The sequence below is a fragment of the Thunnus thynnus genome, chromosome 9, assembly GCF_963924715.1.
Source record: "Thunnus thynnus chromosome 9, fThuThy2.1, whole genome shotgun sequence".
Lineage (NCBI taxonomy): Eukaryota > Metazoa > Chordata > Actinopteri > Scombriformes > Scombridae > Thunnus > Thunnus thynnus.
The window spans coordinates 35,102,591-35,123,762 of NC_089525.1; the positions used below are offsets into that span (position 1 = coordinate 35,102,591).

The window sequence follows — 21,172 nt, forward strand, 5'->3', positions numbered from 1 at the left end:
TTTCAACAAATCCAGATGAATTAACCAAAGGAATAAACAGTGACACCTGCTGGCTTTAATCACACATGACAGCTGAGTGCTGATAATGCACAACTTATTTAGAAACAGTCAATGAACAACAGCTGTCAGACTGAATGTGAGCTAAACACATTAAACTGACACTTTAAACAGTCCTGAAACTGTCAAATACCTTCAATCTACTATATGAAATTAGATATGAATTAACATGCACACACACAAAAATAAATGGAGAAAACTAACATCAGCTACTGATCATCATGAACTTTATTCTCTACACAGGAACTAAATAAACACTCCAGAGAAAAACTAAATACTTCCTGTATGTCAGAAACACACAACAGCTCCTGGACTTCTCATCTCTAATGCTGTGTTCACATCATATGGGATGGATGGTAGAGGCGGGAAAGATTCCCATGTTTACAACTCGCCAGCGTTCATGTCACACAACAAATCAAGAAGGCTGCATGATTACAAAGTTGGTGGAATGAGGCTCAAAAATACTGTTATTGACAATAATCCACCATATCCAGTAAATATCAGAGCTTTCAGCTTTTCCACTTCATAATTACCACTTGAATGTTGACCTGAATTCTATTTACAAGTCAGAATCTCATAATTAGCATCATTCCAATATGATATGAACGCAGCATAAAAGCAGCCACACTCCAGCTGCTGAGCCTCAGCCTTCACCATTAGAGGTGTTCATTTAACCAGCCAATAGGAGGCCTGTTGTTCTGACCATCATTTGTCATGTGATCTCTAAATAAGTGAAGGAATCAGGTAACACAGTTACTATGAAACTACTAGAAGAACTACAACTAAACATTGTGAAGATCCCATTCCCATTATCCCATTACAGTTCAAGCCTTTCTAATACACTAACAACAGAAAACAACAACAACTGGACTCAGTTTATCATTTGATTCATTTTACAAACAAACTGTCAATCATGTGGAAACCATGTTTACATTTACAAGCAGTGAGAGATCATGTTGGTACTAAATACCATCAGCTGTGTGTGATCCTGTACAGACTGAACTATCTGGTCAGCAGTGAGAAAGTTTCTCTAACAGGAGGAGACTCTTCCTCCTCCAGACCACACAGAGACACTGAGGAATCAGAAAAGAACCCAAACCCAGCACACAGAGGCTGAGTGAATGTAGTGTTGAAGGTGTGGAGGTGGATCAGTGTGTCAGAGGAGACTCTGTGGAAGGACAGAGTGCCAGCAGGACAGTCCACATACACTGCTACTCTGTTAGAGACAGAGGAGGAAGAGGAGGAGGAGGAGGAGATGGATGTTTCTCTGTTATTGTGACGGACAGAGTAACCACGATCAGAGCAGAACAGACTCCAGGACTGATCATTATATCCAAACAAACAGTCTTTACTGTCTCCTTTCCTGCTGATTCCTCTGTAAGTCACTGATATATCAACTCTTCTTCTCCACTCGACCTCCCAGTAACAGCGACCAGTCAGATCATTTCTACACAGCAGCTGTTTCCAGTGATCAAATCTGTCTGGATGATCAGGATATGACTGATCCTCCTTCACACATGTCACCTTCCTGTTGTTGTCAGACAGTTTGAGTTTTCTGTGTGCTGTGTTTGGATCCAGTGTGAGTTGACAGAAATCTGATGGAGAGAACGAGACACAATACAGCTGCAGTTATTGATCTATCATCTGTTTGATGATGACATCATCTTCATCCGCAGAAGGATGTGAATGAGTGATGTCACAGTTTGAAGTTTGGTTTGTTTTGATGAATGAAATGAAAAACACACTTACACTTCCTCAGACCTGGTGTCAACCATCGGACTCCAGCAGGCTGCAGCCTGAAAGGAGGAGGGGGGTCAGAGCAGCACGTTCTCTTTCAGCATGCAAACATGGACATGATATTACTGCTGCTCCATTATGGCAAAAACCATAATCACAATTATTTAACACGATTACTCGTTGACTTTGGAAACATCGTGCATCTATTTAAAAAAAACAACTTGTCTTTTTAACCGTGGATTTCCTTGAACAATAACAGATGCAGACCAGGGTTAGACGCTAGACTTTTCTGACGGCCAACATGTCCGTTAATATTCCAGAATTCCGGCCATATAGAACAACTAGCGGACATATGTTTAAATAGCCATATAATATCCTACATTTAAACAGCAATAAAGCACAAAAACACAAACTATGATCCAACAAATGTATTTTAGTCAGCAGAATGAATTCTTCACACACTTTGTGAACTGAGCATATAAGCAACAATAATAAAATAAAACTAATATCCTTGCTGTTGGTAATTGAATGCAGCCATGCGGGCAGCCTGCAGCTGCAGCTCCACCACCTCCACCTGCCGCCGTCTCCCTGAGCCGCCTCTCACCGGGGCCCTACGGGGAAAATTAAACCTCCTACTGATCAATTACATGTTATTTAACCGTGGAGCTCCGGGCTGATCCGTTTGTTTCACTGTGTCAGTGCTGGATGTAACGTTACCTGAGAGAAAACCGTCAGACTTTTCAGAGTCATAACAGAGTCTTAACAGCGGAGGCAAAACCAAACTTTTAATAATATAAGTTTATATTTAAGTTGTCTTGGCAACATATCTCATAGGTCTCACAATATTATCACATTTGACTGTTAAATTCAGACACATTCATGCTGTGAGGAAGACTCCGCTCTGTCTGTCTCACTGCGCTGGATTTATAACACAAGACAAAACCAGAGCATCATTGTGAAGCAGAATGTGGCAGAATAATCGATTTATCTCGATTATCTTGTTTTCATAATCGTTGGAAGACAAAATAAAACTTGATTAATCGAGCGGCCCTATGACATCACTGATCCTGATCACACTGAGGTGCTTTGCTGTTGCTAGGCAACACAACCGTCAATCACCTGAGTGCAGGTGAGCTACACATGACGACTATCAACAGCAGCTACATTCAGCCAATCAGAAACAGGCGTCAAATCATAAAGTCAAATCATGTTGACAATGACACTTTTTCTGGTAACGCTTTAGATTACAGCCTGAAACGTACAGTGTAATTACTCCGTAGTTATGGTGTAATCTTTTCTACTAACGGTGTACAGAGAGAGAGAGAGAGAGAGAGAGAGAGAGAGAGAGAGAGAGAGAGAGAGAGAGAGAGAGAGAGAGAGAGAGAGAGAGAGAGAGAGAGAGACATCAACCACTCAGGTCTTTACATCAGGACCACCTCAGCTTCAGGACACATGCACTCAGAAAATTAGACCAAACCAAATTATGATGAAAGAAAAATAAAAACACAGAGATTACTGGACAGAACTAACAAAATCCCAGAACAAAATGGAAACATACGTAACCCTGAACAGAGAGACACTGTGACATCCTACCTGACCACAGCGTCTGATAGAAAACTGAGAAGAACACTGACTAAGCACAGACTGACTGAACACAACCTGGCAGTGGAAGAAGACACAGACAGACCTGCTGCCCAGAGAGGAGACGTTGTGTTCTTACTGTGACCAGAGAGCTGCACTTCTTAACTCACTGCAACCAACATCAAAGTATTACAGACCAATATTTTACAGAAATAATACAAATATTCCCAGAGTTCCTCTATGTAAGTGACTGGGAGAGACTTCCAGTCCTGCTGGGAGAGAGGGAGGACTGCTGTAGACTGGCAGCAAGATCTGTAGCAGCTGCCATGAGCTCCACAGCTCTGTTAGACCCACATGGATAATAATTCATGTTTATTCATTAATAATTCATTTATTGTATGTTTATATCTTATGTTACTCTTACCTACCTTCCATAGCCCCTATTGTTCTCCATGCTCTCTTGCATTGTTATTGTTTATTTATTTATGTGTTTGCTATGATTTTATAGTTTGTGTAAATATGCTTCAGCAACGTTCAGCAGCGTTTTTATATGTAAAAAACTGGAGGGGCACCAACTACTTCAATAGACAGGCTACATACCAGGAAAACTACAGTACTTGACCTTGATACTGATGTGTTTTTAACATGTTCTGGATCCACAAAACACTTTTAACAACAAAGTGGCTTCTAGCAGGTCTGCACACATATACAGAGGAAGAGAGAGAGAGAGAGAGAGAGAGAGAGAGAGAGTGTTTGTCCCTGCAGGAAGTAGAGCTCGTGGAACTGAAGGAGCTGCTGCTCTCCAACCAGACATCCACTGAGTCCACACAGCAGCTCAAAGACCAATACAGCCAGATGAGGAATGAGTTGAAGACCTCCCTGCAGGAGCTGAGAGGAGAGGTCCAGGAGCTGCAGCAGGACAGACAGGCTACAGGGAGAAAACTCACTACTATGAGAGAGGAACTGCTCCTGAGAGAGCAAACCATCCTCAGCCTGAAGGAGCAGCTGCAGAGTCTCAGAGCAAACCAACGAGAACCCTCCATCACCACCAACAGCTCCCCTCACTCTGAACCACAGCCCTCTACCTCCACCTCCACCCCGACTGACACCAGGTCATCACAACGACCTGCAGTAACGCCCCCCCCACCCTCTCTACCACAGACTCACAAAGGGAGGCCACTACCAGCAGGCCTAGCAAAACATCTGGAGAGGTAAAGATAACCAGTGATGCTGACATTGTGATCCTAATAGACTCAAATGGGAAACGTGTTAAAGAGGACCAGCTTTTTCCTGCTCACAAAGTTAATAAATTCTGGTGCTCCAGGACTGATAACGCCCTCCAGCTGCTCACTGAGTCCACCTTGGGTCAACCTAGCCACATTATCATCCACACAGGTAGTAATGACCTGAGACTACAGCAGGGGAGGGTAGCAGAGTCTATGAAGAGAGTAGCACAGAGAGCTACACAGACCTTCCCCTCTTCCAAGATCATTATCTCCACCATCCTCCCATGAAGAGACTTCCATCCTGACACCATCCAGAGGATAAACGCTGATATCTCCCGTGGACAGTGCTGGAATGTAACGCAGTACAAATACTTTGTTTATGTACTTAAGTACATTTTTCACGTGTCTGTACTTATTAATATAGAGCATACTTTTGACTTTTACTCCATTACATTTTGCAGCTATTATCTGTACTTTCTACTCCAGTACATTTCTAAAATGCACCTGGTTACATTTTATGATTGATCAGTCATCAAAATGCCTCGGAGCTTTAAACCAATCAGGTGCTGCTATCCCGGCCTCCAATGACAGCAGAGCGTGCATTTGGAAGCAGCAGTTGTGATTTAAACATTCAATATGGACCCAGAGACTGAGCCCCCTGAGTCCAGCCACCCTTGGCCCTATTTGAAGGAAATGTTTAAATATATAAGCTCCAGGAATCAACTGTCTGCCTCAAAGAAAACAACTACTGGCTTTCAAAAATTCACCTTCAAATCTAAAGAAACACATTGAGGTGAGCAGAGCTCTTGCTATGCTAAGTTATTTTCTCGGGCTTATACATGTTAGCCAAGGTTATATTAGTTTAGTTTACTGACATCATGTTATGAATGCTCTAATCTAGTGAAGTACATGTTAATATACAGCAGTCGCCAGAAAAGACAACGGTGCTTTCATTATTTAGCTAACTTCCATGGGAAGGTAAGGTGGTAAGTTAGGTTAGCTTGTCACACATGCTAGCTGGACGTCATTTACAATGTAATATAGGGTCTAGCTTTTCTAGGTTGTGAAATTAGTATTAATAGACAAGTTTGCACTTGCACATTGCCTAGATAGTGAAGGTCAAATTAGTCTCGTCTTTGCAGATAATTGAACATTTTCAGTGGAGTCTGGTTAAACTTTCTCTGGTTTAACAGAAACGATCTGACCCTTTAACAGCAGCTCTGTCTCTATATGAATCCTTCATAATGTTGTCACACACTTATAACAACAATCTGAACCTGTCGGTGGTAAAAACAAACACTTTAGTGAATGTAATTTACCGCAGGCATAAGCTCTTTGTTTTACATTAGCCGTGTAGCGGTCACGATTACAAGGTTCACGTTTAATATGGATCGGTTCCAAGAGTGTTGGTGGGGGGGCTGTGAGTTTACAGACCAGCACTGTCCAGTCAGTTCATGTGAAACACTGCTGTGTATTTTCTTCTGAGCTCTTTAGCAGAGAAAGTTGTGGTCAGTCTGAGCCCACAACGTTAAACATCACTCCTCTCCTTCGTTGGTTTTCCAGACAGACTGAAAGCCGCACCGCCATCTACTGTCTGTATCGGAGTATATAACACCAGAATTTAACCAGATTTGAAGATATAACCGTCTTCTTTATTGGTTCTGCCTAATGATATTAGAAAATGCAGATGTTACTACTAGTAATTCTTATTCCTCTGCAGATGCCATTAGTAATACTTACCAGCAACAACTTTTGTTTATTGTAAAGGTTAGCGTACTTATGCTTACCCTCTGTGATACATTTCACCCTCTAATTGATAATTCTGTAGATTATATGTTACCTAACAGGGTAACGCAGCCCCATACTATGGTTTTTATTGAAATACAGGCCTGGACATTAAGAGACAACCCATTGTGTGAGTACTTTTAATATTTCAAGTACATTTAAAAGTAATTACTTATTTACTTTTACTTAAGTAGGATTGTTGATGTAGTACTTTTACTTTTACTTAAGTATATATTTTGCTGGTTATCTGTACTTTTACTGAAGTAGTGAGCTTCAGTACTTCCTCCACCACTGCCCGTGGATGTGCCCTCATGCCAAATGTCCACCTGGCTCAACATCCACAGTCTCTATGACCACGTTCACCTCCACGAGGATTCTGTCAGCACTTCCACTAAGACACTGAAGGACGTAGCTTTAGGACGCAGCCCAGGAACCCCCCCCCACCACCCTCCCCAGGACCAGCAGACGACCCAGCCTCCACGCAGCCAGCCTGCAGCTGTCACCACCTCAGAATAATCAGACAATTAGGCGATTATTACTACTTTGGGTTTTTTCTCTCCTTTTTCCCGTGCAGAAGTGTTGATCAGAAGCTTCTCTGTTCCCATCAGTGACGCACACACACATTACACACTACACACACTACACACACACTACACACACTACACACTACACACACACACACACACACTAAACACACACACATACACACACACTCTAAACACACACACACTCTAAACACACACATATACATACACACACATCTTTCTATTTTGTTAGTATATTGGTTGTTTATTTAGTTATTTATTATTTAATAAATATTGGTTAAAAATTAGTCCTTCTGTCGTATGATATGCACCTTTGGTTCTATTTGAGGTTCATAACAATACATTGTAATAAGCAGTTGTTGGCTCATTAGTTTGTTATTCACATGCACTAAAATTCACCAGAATGCAGGAAATCAAGTCTTTGTAACTAATATTTTCCTAGTGGGGACCCTCAGACCCCCCACTTAAAAAGTGACTTGACTGGGGCTATATTTCTCGCTATATTTCCCAGCCTGAATGATTTTCCCAGTCCGGCCCTGCTGCATACCCTGTACTTACCCTGTTATTACATGTAACAAGGGGGGGACTATCAGCGCTTTAGATGACAGCCTGCACACCCTGTAATTACCCTGTAACTAAATGTAACAAGGGGGGAACAACCAACATAACTTACTCTGTAACTACAGAAGACAATGTGAAAACAGCTTTACTTGCCTCAGAACATGGCAGAACAAACTAAATTAACTACACAGTTTGCAATCAGAAGAGTATATGAACCATACATATGCGTTCTGATTCATACCTCATGTTTTATCTTTAGCCATATTTATATTAGCTGTTATATATTTATTTCGTGGAATGAAAGGAGACCATGCACAGAGCTGAAGAAAGGATAAGCTTGCACCTTGAGGACTCCAAATGCTGGACGAAAACAACTGCCAGGGAGAAAACTTTCAACATTTTAATGACTTCAACATGTGTTTACACACAAGTGAGTGACATCTTTGGTGGGTGAATTCTGTCCGCCAATGGTAGGCGGAGCCAAGATGCCATAAACGAGCGTCAAGTGATGAAGTTTGCTGGTGAGGTGAATGACAGCTGAGACAGTCTTCAGAGGCCGACAGCATCCATGAAAATACACTGTCCCCTGGACCTTTGTTCTGAAGTAAACCCACAAATTCACCCTGTAGTTATTTTAAGTATCCCAAAATGAAAAAGGAGCAATGTGTTTTGGCTGTTTTATTGGTACTAAGGTCATTTTGAAATAAAATCACATCAGATTTATTAAGTGCTGAAGAAGTCATCACTCCATCTTCCCTGAATGTCCAGATTTTTGTTCAGTTTTATGGTCATACTGTACCCTGTAATAACATAACAGGTACCTAGTAGTTAAATAATAACGAGTATTAATTCCCTCTAAATTCTTCCCAAATTTCCAGATTATTGCTCAGTACGTCGCACATACTCTGTAATAATAGAATAGGTACCCGGTAATTCAAGAACAACAAGAATGCAGCAGAGATCATATAATGTGCTGTAGGTAGTTTGCTTGTTGAAGTTACAGTGAGCTGTCTAGACTCACTAATTCATTTGGAATTGATCCCGTCTTTAATTGAGTGAATGTTCAGTCACCTGTTGATGTTGTGTGATTAGTGAATGAGTGTGCAGGAGGTGTGGCTGCTTGCTTATGAAACAGTTGATTTTTAAGCTGAGTCATATATTGAGTAATAAGCTTAAAGTAACTAGAATAACAAGTGTTAACATGTCAGCTTTGTAGATTATGTTTTGTATGTCCTGCATATAAATAAGAGTGTGTAAGTCATGTATTTGATACATGCATTAATAATTTCTGATGTGAACCTACACTTTTAGATCTGTGAATGTTTTTAGTGTTCATTCTCTCTAGTATTCAGCACTGATCTGTTCCTGCATCACATTATAAGCTTTGTGGTACTTTATATATTTCTGTATACTAAGAAAATACACAGGAAACATGTGTAAATCATGTGATATGTTGTCTGTTTTTGTTGAGAACATAAATCTCTTGTCACAATAGAAGCATTCTATAAATTTGAATTTCACTTTGTGGGTAAAATGACACATTCAGAACCACTCCATGGCTAAAATGAGCACTTCTTTGTTTAGAAACAATATGTATATGCTAAATGGCTTTAAAGAAGCATCCTTTTCACAACTCAGGGGTTTTTCTTTTTGAAAGCAAATTGTTTTATTGCCATATAAAATTGCTCCCCACCCCTCTGATTTCATTGGGTGGGGGGCAATGATATAGTATGATGCAGTTTGTTGTAAGATTCCATGCTGATTTTCCTCCTGTCCTCTGCATTTTTTGAGTCACCAGCCACCAGTGATAAATATATATTGGTACCTACTGTACTGGTACATCGTTAGTACAAAAGATTGCACCTAGCTACGGAGTAATTACACTGTACGTTGCGGGCTGTAATCTAAAGCATTTCCATCTTTCTTTTCAGACTCAGCAGTTTGTATTCTGGACAGATTCCAGGACTGTTTAAACTGATTCACACTAACAAACCTGTCCACCTGTCTGTCCATACCTGAGAGTGTCCAGTCTCCAGTGTGGATCCTTCAGTCCAGCAGACAGCAGCTTCTCTCCTGGATGATTGTAGCTCAAGTCCAGCTCTCTCAGATGGGAGGGGTTGGAGCTCAGAGCTGAGACCAGAGAAGCACAGCCTTCCTCTGTGATCAGACATCCTGACAGACTGCAGACACAAAATGACACACGTCACATGATCTGAGATCATGTGTTTATTACTGTCATCACCAATGTGTTTCTGTTATCTTTAGAGTTAAACTTAACACTTTCAGTCACTACTTTTCGATTCAAATGGCTAACCACTGTAACACTTTTATTGTGAAGTTGTTCCAGCTTCCTGTAACCTTAGTGAACATGATGTTAGGGACTGCTACCTTGTCACTGCATAAAAATAGGTTTAAATAAAAGAATAGTAAAAGAAGAAACAACCACAGTGAGCTGATTAGATGAAGAGCTGCGGGTGACATATGCTCACAGTGGAATATAGAACAATCCCAACTAATGTGGCATGTAAGGACTTAACGTTGTGGAAAAACAGTAAAGAAACATTTCTGACTCCATTCAGTTTCAGGAATCATCCAGAGTTTTAAGTTTGTTTGGAATAAAACAAGAATTAATTGGTGGTTAACCACATAACAGCTGGAATGCACTGTTATATCACCATGGTGACTAAAAATTACTATCATTCCAGCACAGATAATGCTCTGAAATTAAAAGAAACTGTAACTGTTAAAATCTGTTCACTGAATAACTGTCCATATGTGTTTTACGTTAGGCCAGTTACACAGTTCTTCATTCAGTTTTTGGATCTTAAAACTCCTCTCTGGTATTTCAGGTTTCAACAGCAGAGACAGAACAAAACTAATAAAAATATATAAATAGAAAGTCATTCACAAACTATAAACACACAACTGGTCTCAAAATAACTTGAATAGAGAAAAGTCCAGGTGTTTATCAAATCATTACAGTTTAAATGGTGATCAGTTGAACAGATTGATGAATCCTGACCTGAGAGTTTCCAGTGTACACTGTGGACTCTCCAGTCCGGCAGACAGTAGCTTCACTCCTGAATCTTGAAAGTTGTTGTTACTCAAGTCAAGCTCTCTCAGACTACAGGACTGGGAGCTGAGAACTGAGGACAGAGCTGCACAGCTTCTCTCTGACAGGTTACAGCCACTTAGTCTGAAGAATACAATTTGAAAAAAATATTTAATGAAACATTTTTAATTCTCTCCTCTTGAAAAAATCTCTTTGAATATCTTTTCAATAAATCAATCAATAAATAACTGTCTGTGTACTTACAGAGCTTTGTTGGAGGCTTTGACCACTGGCATCAGCCTCAGAAGAGCCTCCTCTGACGCAGAGTATTTCCTCAGGTCAAACACGTCCACATGTTTTTCTGATGACAGTAGGATGAAGGCCAGAGCTGACCACTGAGCAGGAGACAGTTTATCTGTGGAGAGACTTCCTGAACTCAGATACTGTTGGATCTGCTCCACTAGAGAATGATCATTCAGTTCATTCAGACAGTGAAACAGATTGATGCTTCTCTCTGTAGACTGATTCTCACTGATCTTCATCTTGATGTACTCGACTGTTTCCTGATTGTTCTGTGAGCTACTTCCTGTCTGTGTCAGCAGACCTTGGAGGAGAGTCTGATTGTTCTGCAGTGAAAGACCCAGGAGGAAGCGGAGGAACAAGTCCAGGTGTCCATTTGGACTCCACAAGGCCTCGTCCACAGCACTCTGGTAGAAGTGTGTCTCTGCAGATTTGTCTTTTCTTGTTTCAGACTTCTGGGATGTTGTTTGTTCTTCTTCCAGCAGATTGACTCCAGACTTGATGAATGTCAGATGGACATGAAGAGCAGCCAGAAACTCCTGAACGCTCAGATGGATGAAGCAGAACACCTTGTCCTGGTACAGCCCTCTCTCTTCTTTAAAGACCTGTGTGAACACTCCTGAGTACACTGAGGCTGCTCTGATATTGATGCCACACTCTGTCAGGTCTGATTCATAGAAGATCAGGTTGCCTTTCTGCAGCTGCTCAAAAGCCAGTTTTCCCAGAGACTCAATCATCTTCCTGCTCTCTGGACTCCAGTGTGGATCTGTCTCAGCTCCTCCATCATACTTGACCTTCTTCAGTTTTGACTGAACCACCAGGAAGTGGATGTACATCTCAGTCAGGGTCTTTGGCAGCTCTCCTCCCTCTCTGCTTTTCAACACATCCTCCAGAACTGTAGCAGCGATCCAGCAGAAGACTGGGATGTGGCACATGATGTGGAGGCTTCGTGATGTCTTGATGTGGGAGATGATGGTGCTGGCCTGCTTCTTATCTCTGAATCTCTTCCTGAAGTACTCCTCCTTCTGTGGGTCAGTGAACCCTCTGACTTCTGTCACCATGCCGACACACTCAGGAGGGATCTGATTGGCTGCTGGAGGCCGTGTGGTTATCCAGAGGCGAGCAGAGGGAAGCAGTTTCCCCCTGATGAGGTTTGTCAGCAGCACATCTACTGAGGTGGACTCTGTAACATCAGTCAGGATCTCATTGTTGTGGAAGTCCAGAGGAAGTCGACATTCATCCAGACCGTCAAAGATGAACACAACCTGGAACTCTTCAAACCTGCAGATTCCTGCTTCTTTGGTTTCAGTAAAGAAGTGATGAACAAGTTCCACCAAGCTGTACTTTTTCTCTTTCAGCACATTCAGCTCTCTGAAAGTGAATGGAAATGTGAAGTGTATGTCCTGGTTGGCTCTGTCTTCAGCCCAGTCCAGAGTGAACTTCTGTGTTAAGACTGTTTTCCCAATGCCAGCCACTCCCTTTGTCATCACTGTTCTGATTGGTTCATCTCTTCCAGGTAAGGCTTTAAAGATGTCTTCTTGTCTAATGGTTGTTTCTGGTCTGTCTGTTTTCCTGGATGCTGTTTCAATCTGTCTGACTTCATGTTCATCATTGACCTCTGCAGTCCCTCCCTCTGTGATGTAGAGCTCTGTGTAGATCTGATTCAGAAGGGTTGGGTTTCCTGCTTTAGCAATCCCCTCAAACACACACTGGAACTTCTTCTTCAAGTTAGACTTGAGTTTATGATTAAACATGTCAGGAGATTCTGTATGAACAAACAGAAAACAGAATCAATGAGTAATTTAGTATTAGTAAATATTTCAAAAGACTATAAAAATATTTTCCTCCATCATTAATGTCTCATTTATCCATCATGTTAAATTTTTATATAAATCCTCTTACTGTTCTGCAGACGGTTGGCCAGCTCCTCCTGCTTCATTCTCCTCAGGAAGTGCAGTGTGATCTTCTGAAATGCCTCTCTGCTGCTCCTCCTCTGCTCTTCCTCCTCACTGTCCAACACCTCCTCACCCTCCCTCTGAGTCACTAAGCATTCTGGGTAATCTGAACTCAGAACCTTCTGCATCTTCTTCAGCTCGTTCTTCACAAAAATGATGATGTTCTCCTCCAGCAGCTGGAACAGAATACTATATGAATGACACAATCAAACTGAAATCATGAAGCAAACATCAGATCCATGTTGGACAGACTGACAATCCACTGGTCTACAAAGTGCAGCATGGAGATGGTTGTGAACAGAATAGATGTAAAATTAGTTGTTGTACATGTACAGACCATAAATATGGAGTCCAGGTGTGTTTGATGTTGGGCAGACTGACCACTGGGAACCTCTGAGCTCTCCTGGTCCACTCTGTGGAGAAATCATGAAGAATGAGCTCACAATATGTCTGTCCACACAGAGACAAACACAAGCTAAAGGTCCATCAAGTGATATTTGGATGTGAACAGAGAATCAGATGACTCCCTGTAGTGATAAAGCTTTACTAGTCCTGCTGATCCCACTGAGAATCAACAGCTCAGTCTGTTTGTAGCTTTCAGCTCAGTGTTTTGCTTCATCAGTCAGTTTGGTTTAGTCCCAACAGCTCTGAACAACAACCCTCCATACAGCTCTCCCTCCCTCACTGTACACCGCTGAAGTGCCCTGAAGCAAGGCAGCCATAACCTCCAGCTGCTCCAGTGGAAGTGTTCAGTGTCTGCTTGTATCAGACGGGTTGAACTGGGCAGCTCCCAGTATGAAAATGACATTCAAGTGTGTGTAAATGAGAAAGTAGGCAGGAGTCATGTCTGAGGTTTTTGAATGTCTTGTGTTTGAGCAGGTTGAGGAGTATTTATTCAGACACAGTTTGTTGTATGAGCTTCAGTCTGGTTTTACAGCAGCAGACTCTACTGACACCTGTCTTATTCATTTGTTTGATTTTATTAGTCAAAACCTTGATGAAGGAAATTATGCTGACTTGCAGAAAGCTTTTGACACAGTGAATCATTCTGTACTGTTGTCAAAGTTACAGTGCATGGTGTTTGGACATACTGCTGTAAAATGGTTTATTTCTTACATGACAGGAAGAACTCAAGTCTGTGATGTTGAAGTGGTTCTATCAGAACCTCAGGATATTACATGTGTGGTGCTGCATGGTTCTATTTTAAGGCCTCTTATTTCTTATGTATATAAATGATACGACAGCTGCTGTGACATGTAAGCTGCTGCTCTATGCTGATGATTCTGCATTACTGCTATCTGGGAATGATGTCAGTGAAATTCACAACTCTTAGTAATTTATCAGAAAGTGTGAGAGAGTGGCTCATAGATAACAAGCTTTCAATACATTTGGATAAAAATTAGTTAATCCTGTTTGGAACAAAGACGTCAAGAACAAAGACATTGAAAATCTTTTGTAATGGAATTGAAATTTTATTATATTATGTCTAATACTTAGGAATGATATTGGACCAGTCTCTGTCCTGTGAATCTGTTGTTGATAAAATATTATCTAAGAGTGGCAGCAAACTTAAGTTCCTGTTTCACAGACTAAGGCTCTTTTTAACTTTTCTGTTAAGAAACTTCTCATGTCCTCATTGGTACAGCGTCAGTTTGATTCTGCCTGTTCTGAATGGTTCAGTGGTTTGACATTTAAATTTAGGAACAAACTGCAGGTGATGCAAAATAATATTATTCAGTATTTATTAAATGTATCCTCTTTAACTCATGTTGGTGATGAATTCAGAAGTGTAGGACTGCTGCCAGTACAGCTCAGAGTAGAACAACAGAAGCTGCATCATATGTTCAACATCATCAATGGGTTTGCTCCTCAATACTTCACAGATAACAATGGAACATAGTCAGCATGGCTATAACACCAGGGCCAATGTGTGTTCATATAAAGTCCCTCCAGTGAATAATGTAGCCAGAAGTTCGTTTTTTTAAGCTGCTGCCGTGTTGTGGAACAGCCTCCTGTTACACATCCAGCTGTTAAAAATGAGAGGAGCTTATAGAAGTCAGGTCAGGACTTATTTATGGAACATGGTCACAGGTTTAGGATGAAATCTGCAATTCCATTTTTACGTCAGCCATCAAATCGTCCTTGTTGTCCTTTTTTACGATGTGGATGTTTATTATTTTATTTTAATTTTTGGTGGTTTATGTTGGAAATGAGTGTTTTCACTTTAACATGTTTTTTTATGTCTGTAATGTATAAATAAATCATATCATGTCACTTATCATATGAACAACTGAGTTCAACACCATGAATGTCTTCCAGGAGAGACTGTCTGAACATGTGATCTGTAATCTCCATATTTAAATGATTATCACGTCTCCTCCCTCTCTATGACGGCCGGCTTTTCACTGACGTGGTCGGACGACACGTCGTACCAACCAGTTCTTTTCTAGCATAACCCGACATTTACGTCAGTTACAGCTTACATCTGATCAGCAGATGGACGTCCTCCTTTAAAATGAATCAAATGTCCCTTCGACCGGTCGCTCTTTAAGGACAGACAGCTGGGTTCAGGTCCAGGAGAGTCTGGTCTCTGCTGTTGGATCCTGAAACAACAACAGCTCTGATAAATGTGCATGTTGGATAGAAATGAAAAGTCTGTTCAGTCTTTGCAGATTTACATTCTGACCTTCCATCAGCAGGTTGTTCAGGTTTAAAATGTATTACTTTATCCATGGACCGGTCACTCTTCATGGACACACAGCTGGGTCCAGGTCCAGGTCCAGGTCCAGGTCCAGCAGAGTCTGGTCTGTGCTGCTTCTTTGTTCTTCAACACAACACACAGAGCTCTGAGTGTGAATAATGATGGTGGAGTGATGTGAGTGGAGAACAGTGATGGACAGTTAGAGATCCTCATCTCACCTCTGAGCTTTGGTCTGGCTGTCATGTTCCCTTCGCCTTTTAGAGGGAGGGACTCCCTCCTCTCTGTCCTCACACTGATCCATAGCAGAGAAACACCTTCACACAAACACAACAACAAGCTCATTCATTACAACAAGCTGCACATCACACCAGCACTGCAGTTACAACGGCGTCATTCTTGATTCAACCACCAGATGGCATCAAAGTAAAACATTATTCTTCATTTCCACTGAGGTTTAATGTTTAATGTTTTACTTTCAGAAGGTTCCAGTTCTCTGTTGGCTTTTCATTTACCACTATAGAGCACATTTAATGGAGATGAGCTGCTGGTGGAGTCAGCTGTGTGGCAGAAGAAATAAAAATACTCACCAGGTGAATTCAGATCCACATCCAGTCACAGAGTCTTTGTAGCTTCACCTGCAGAGGAAACACAGAGAGAGAAACTGCTGCTGATTCTCCTTCATCAGTCCTTCATCATCAGTCTGAGGACTCTGGTTTTCTATGGAGTCATTTGTACTTCTTGCTGTTTTAATTAGAGATTGTTCTGAATGACACTTCATTTATTTACTTTGAATTTAGACTTTTACAGATTGTAAGGATTGAAGGACAGACGTTTCCATGATTAATAGTTAAATTTATGGAGTATTGAACATTGATGTTGCACATTACCAACATCATCTACAGTAAAGATTAAAACAGGCAGAATAAGAGAGTACAAATTGTCTGACTCAATGATGTGACATTGATTTTATATTGATATAGTATAAAGATACTGAATGAAGGTTTGGCAGCAACATAAACTTTAATTTCTATTGCTGCAGCTCTTAGCTTGGTTAAAATACTGAATATCATCAATGAAAAGATGTTTTCAACAGTTTGTCTGTGATATAGTTTAGAAAGATTTCAGAGAATATTATTTAATGACTTTTATTAGCTGTTAATCACTAACCATACCACCTGTGAAACAAAGTCTCCCTCACTACCAGCATGATACTGGTTATTAAAACATGCACCAGTTTAAAGGTGACTGAATGGGGCGACCCTTCATACTGACACTAAACTTCTCTGTCAATGAATAAAATGTTTTACACAAACAAACTCAAGACTGTTTGAAACTGTTTGAGTTCATTTGATGTCAAACTGTCAGAACATATTCACATGACTGTGTTTAAGTGCAGTTAGTGACGTGTTGAAAGCTGATAAAATGTGTATCTGTCAGGTTGGTGAGCTGTTGTTGACTTGCTAGCTAGTGACAGTGTTCCTAATATAACTGCAGCACATTTTACTGTTTGATGAACAATAAATTCACTGCAGAACATCTATTAAAACATGGTTTACTTTTACTGCTCAACATTAAACACAACTAAACAGCATATTATTAATAATCTATTTCATTCATTTATGAAAAGCAGCAGCATCATACATTGAGCCTTTAACACTCAGTGTCAGCTGTGTATTTATTTGAGTCTAATTTATTATTATTGATGCACATATTACATGTTATATGCAGGTCATTTTTCAGAGTAACAACAGACAGTGAAAGGTTAACTGTTGGAATTAGTGTTAAAATAGTGCAGACGTGGAACAATGTGTGGCACAGGGGTAACATTCATTAAGACCTGCATTATTGTCTCTGATGCTGTGAAATACACCCAGTGATGGAGGAAACTCAACTGCAGTCAAATACAACAGTTGTTGAAACAAGTAGATTGAAGGTCATTTGTGAGGTTTGTGATGTCACTATTCTTCAGCCAGCACATGGTCTCAGTTGGGTGTTGTGTGTTAGCAGCGACCCACGCTGACACAGTTCTATAGCAGCTAGTTTAACTGACATGCTAACATCCAGCATTTCATTCAAACTGAGCAGAGCAAACACTGACAGGCATCTTTTATTCTCCTTCTAAATGTTCTTGTTGCTGCATCATCTGTAGATTCTCTTTCCATCATAGATGCTTTCCAAGCTAGCAGCATACAAGCTGTCTGAGGCTAATGAGCTGCTAATAAAACCCTCTGAGTCATTTTTACTGTTGGGTTAACTGTTATGTATTTTGCTCTTTTTACTTTTAATCTTGTATCTGTCTACTATATTAACTACTGACAAACACCTTTGTTCTCACTCTTGCTTATTGTATCTCATATTTTTCTGATTTATAATATTATTGGATTTGTTTAATATTGATTTTACATTTTTCCTCCATTAAAGCTCCAAAGGCAAACTGCTGTCTTCAACCTTTACTGGAAGTGTGTTGTGTAACTACACACTTAGTGAGGACAGAAGAACAGTTAAAAGAAAGAGAACAGCAGCTTCTCTCACACACTTGGCTTCCTGGAAATCACAGACCACCTCTGACGTGACTGATCAGATCATAAATAGTCCAAAAGTTCCAGTTGATAAAACTTTATAACATTAAAGGTGAGTCAGCAGGTTGTATGATACAGGTGTGTCTGTGTGTCCTTACATGACCGTTAAACCTGATCATTATATCAGGTTAATGATGAACAGATATTCACACATTAACTGGTGGAAACTACGAGTCTGATTCTTGATTAAATGTTAACTCAACAATACAACAAGATTTCCACGGAGAAATGATGGAAAATGCAGGATGAATGCAGTAATATTTAGTAAAGGCTCAGCACAGGAAGCTGCTGACACTCATTTGATCTGATTGATCCTAATTAGCACGACCAGCAGTAGCAGCCAACAAAAACCATTATAATATCATTATAATTAATTACAATTAATAAATAAAATCAAAATAATTATCTTAGGAAAGGATGAATATACATGTAACTACATTAATATATGACTCAGATTATTCACCATTTGATGGACGCACACAACAGTCCAAACAAAGATAGTAACACACAATTTTTAACTTAATTGTCTTCAATCCTTGAAATAAAAACTGTCCTGAACCAGCCTGGTCACTAGAATAAAACATTTGCATTTTTCTGCAAACCACAGAAATGTTGAATATATACGTTTCAACACGTGTAATACGTAGCATATTAACGTTTCTAAAGTGACGTAGTTAACATGAGATCTATATGAGCTGGTTTTCTTATTAGGAGGACGAGGGGTCGGTGGATGGTTTGGAAGTTTCTTGGAAGAAAGTTGAAAGTTGGAAATCAGCAAAGAGCGTGGTTCGAGACCACCTCGAAACCAACACCCGCTTCCTGTTTCAGCTGACAAAACCCGAGATGTTGGGACATTTGGAGCTGTTTTTATTTTATTTTTTATTTTATTTTAACCCAAACCATGATCTTTCCCTAACCCTAACCAAGTGGTTTTTGTGCAGTAACCTAACCAGACCTTAACCACAGCATTCTCACATCATAAAACATCATTATTCAATGGATAATGGCCAACATTGAAAAGTAGACACTCAATGTATCCGTGGTTTGCTGAAATGTACAATGCCAATGTTTTATTCTGGCGATTGGGCTGTTTGGGTAGTTTCTCTCCTCTATATATGAAAATGAGGTCGACTAAATATTGGAAACATCTTTCAAAATAATTAAGTCCAAAACAACAACCACAGAACCAATGAACCTCAACAAAACTTAACACTTATTGCATCACTGTTGTATTTCATTGTATTATTCAGGTGTTTCTATTTTTCTGGTCACTTAGTGTGTCAACAAGCTGAATTTTGACTAATGAAGCTTTTCCAGAGTTTTCTCTGATGTTTCTGTTGTCTAAACAGCATCTTGTTAGCAAAGCTAATTAGAGTCAAAGAGGATTAAGAAGGTTTCAAACCTTCCACCAGTATTCAACAAAGCAACATAATAAATCACTACTAGCACCATCTCTACTGGTGTCACATCATTTTAACCCCCGCTGACACAAACATGATGAAACCTGTTGCTTACGTTACCTTTAGATGCTGAAAATCATTTTCATCAAGCTGATGAGTGAAGGTGAAATTAATCAGCAGCTTCAACCAGGAAACCAAACGTAGGAAGAACAAACATGTAACTCACAGCAGGAAGATTTCAAATGTCAGTTGCTTCACAAACAGTCTCAACTCTGAATTCATCTTAAACCAGAAGTGACTTTAAAGAAATATGATCCCAGCACAGCGCTGACCTTTGGAATAAAGAACCTGGAACAGCTAAAGTCAAACATTGACAGACTGTATAAATCCTCATCACATAGATTTAGTCTTCTAGCCAAACTCAGGGCAGAACAGTGTGCAGAGCCTCACTGAGCTTCTTGCTGTGAGTGAACTGTAATAACTGAAGGAGACTCAGATTAGCCTTTCGCTGGTTGCAGTCAGAGGACAGTTTAGAGAGACGTTGGTGAGAACATCAACCTGAGACTGTAAAGGTGGGGGGGCTTTGATGGTGCTGGACTCATCCTGAGCACGGCCGCTTTGCTCCTAATGATTTCACTGTATAAACTTGGAATCTGTGTGTAACAGGTCACCTGTTTTCTGTACAGAAAAGCCTTTAAGTTAATAATTCTATCGTAAGATCTCAACACACATCAGAAGGTTTAAATAGTTGATGAAGTTACCGCTGTCTCCCAGTCTGGAGACACAGGTATGGATGCTGCTGCTGCTGTGTGACAGCCACAGCTGTTCATTAAAGTCAGAGGAAAGGAGCTACATTACACATCTATCAGTGTCACACAGAGTCTGAAAGCTCCGGACAGATTTAACCCCTTCCTCCACCACTGCCACACACACTCTGTATGTTGTAGATTAAGATATTTTTACCTGTTTTTACATCTATGTTTGTACTTTTTATGGACTGTAACTCTATTTTTACTCAGCATGTGAACCACATGTTCTCTGTGTTTCTTCTTGTAAACAACAAATAAAGTTATTTGAACTTGAAGCTGTCACTAATACAGACAGAGCAGGTTGTTGTTTTTCTCCACAAAGAAGACAAATGTTGGAAGTTATTGATCTGTGAACACTGACTCAGTACTGTCAGCTGTTATTGGACACTTTGAACAGTGACACTAAAATGGAGGAAAACTTCCACCGTGTTGATTTGTGTTGACTGTTAGTAGAGTTCTGAACTACAGATTTCTGCTGTTTCTACTGGAACTAAACTAACAAGATGAACAAAGAGTCATTCAAGAGTCAAACAGTGAAAACTGTCACAATACAAACAGAATAAAGTTACAATAAATACCTTTAGACGGAGAAAATAAGCTGCAACACGAGGAGAACAGAATGAGGAAGAGAGAGAGCTGTTGTTGACTTGCTAGCTAGTGACAGTGTTCCTAATATAACTGCAGCACATTTTACTGTTTGATGAACAATAAATTCACTGCAGAACATCTATCAAAGGACAGAAGAACAGTTGAAAGAAAGAGAACAGCAGCTTCTCTCACACACTTGGCTTCCTGGAAATCACAGACCACCTCTGAAGTGACTGATCAGATCATAAATAGTCCAAAAGTTCCAGTTGATAAAACTTTATAACATTAAAGGTGAG

The 21,172-nt window shown here is 40.3% G+C and overlaps 1 protein-coding gene across 1 annotated transcript; it reads right to left on the reverse strand.

Moving 5' to 3' along the window:
* Nucleotides 1-267: 267 nt before the first annotated feature.
* On the reverse strand, nt 268-20,245 carry LOC137188674 (NLR family CARD domain-containing protein 3-like). The gene is made up of 12 exons (XM_067598284.1): nt 19,600-20,245; nt 16,088-16,135; nt 15,719-15,814; nt 15,486-15,623; nt 15,283-15,402; nt 13,137-13,212; nt 12,747-12,975; nt 10,809-12,609; nt 10,515-10,688; nt 9,508-9,672; nt 1,807-1,853; nt 268-1,652 (listed from the first exon to the last, which is right to left on the reverse strand). The coding sequence occupies exons 3-12, from the start codon at nt 15,799-15,801 to the stop codon at nt 1,060-1,062; spliced, it is 3,426 nt and encodes a 1,141-aa protein (XP_067454385.1). The 5' UTR covers nt 15,802-15,814; nt 16,088-16,135; nt 19,600-20,245; the 3' UTR covers nt 268-1,059.
* Nucleotides 20,246-21,172: the final 927 nt, after the last annotated feature.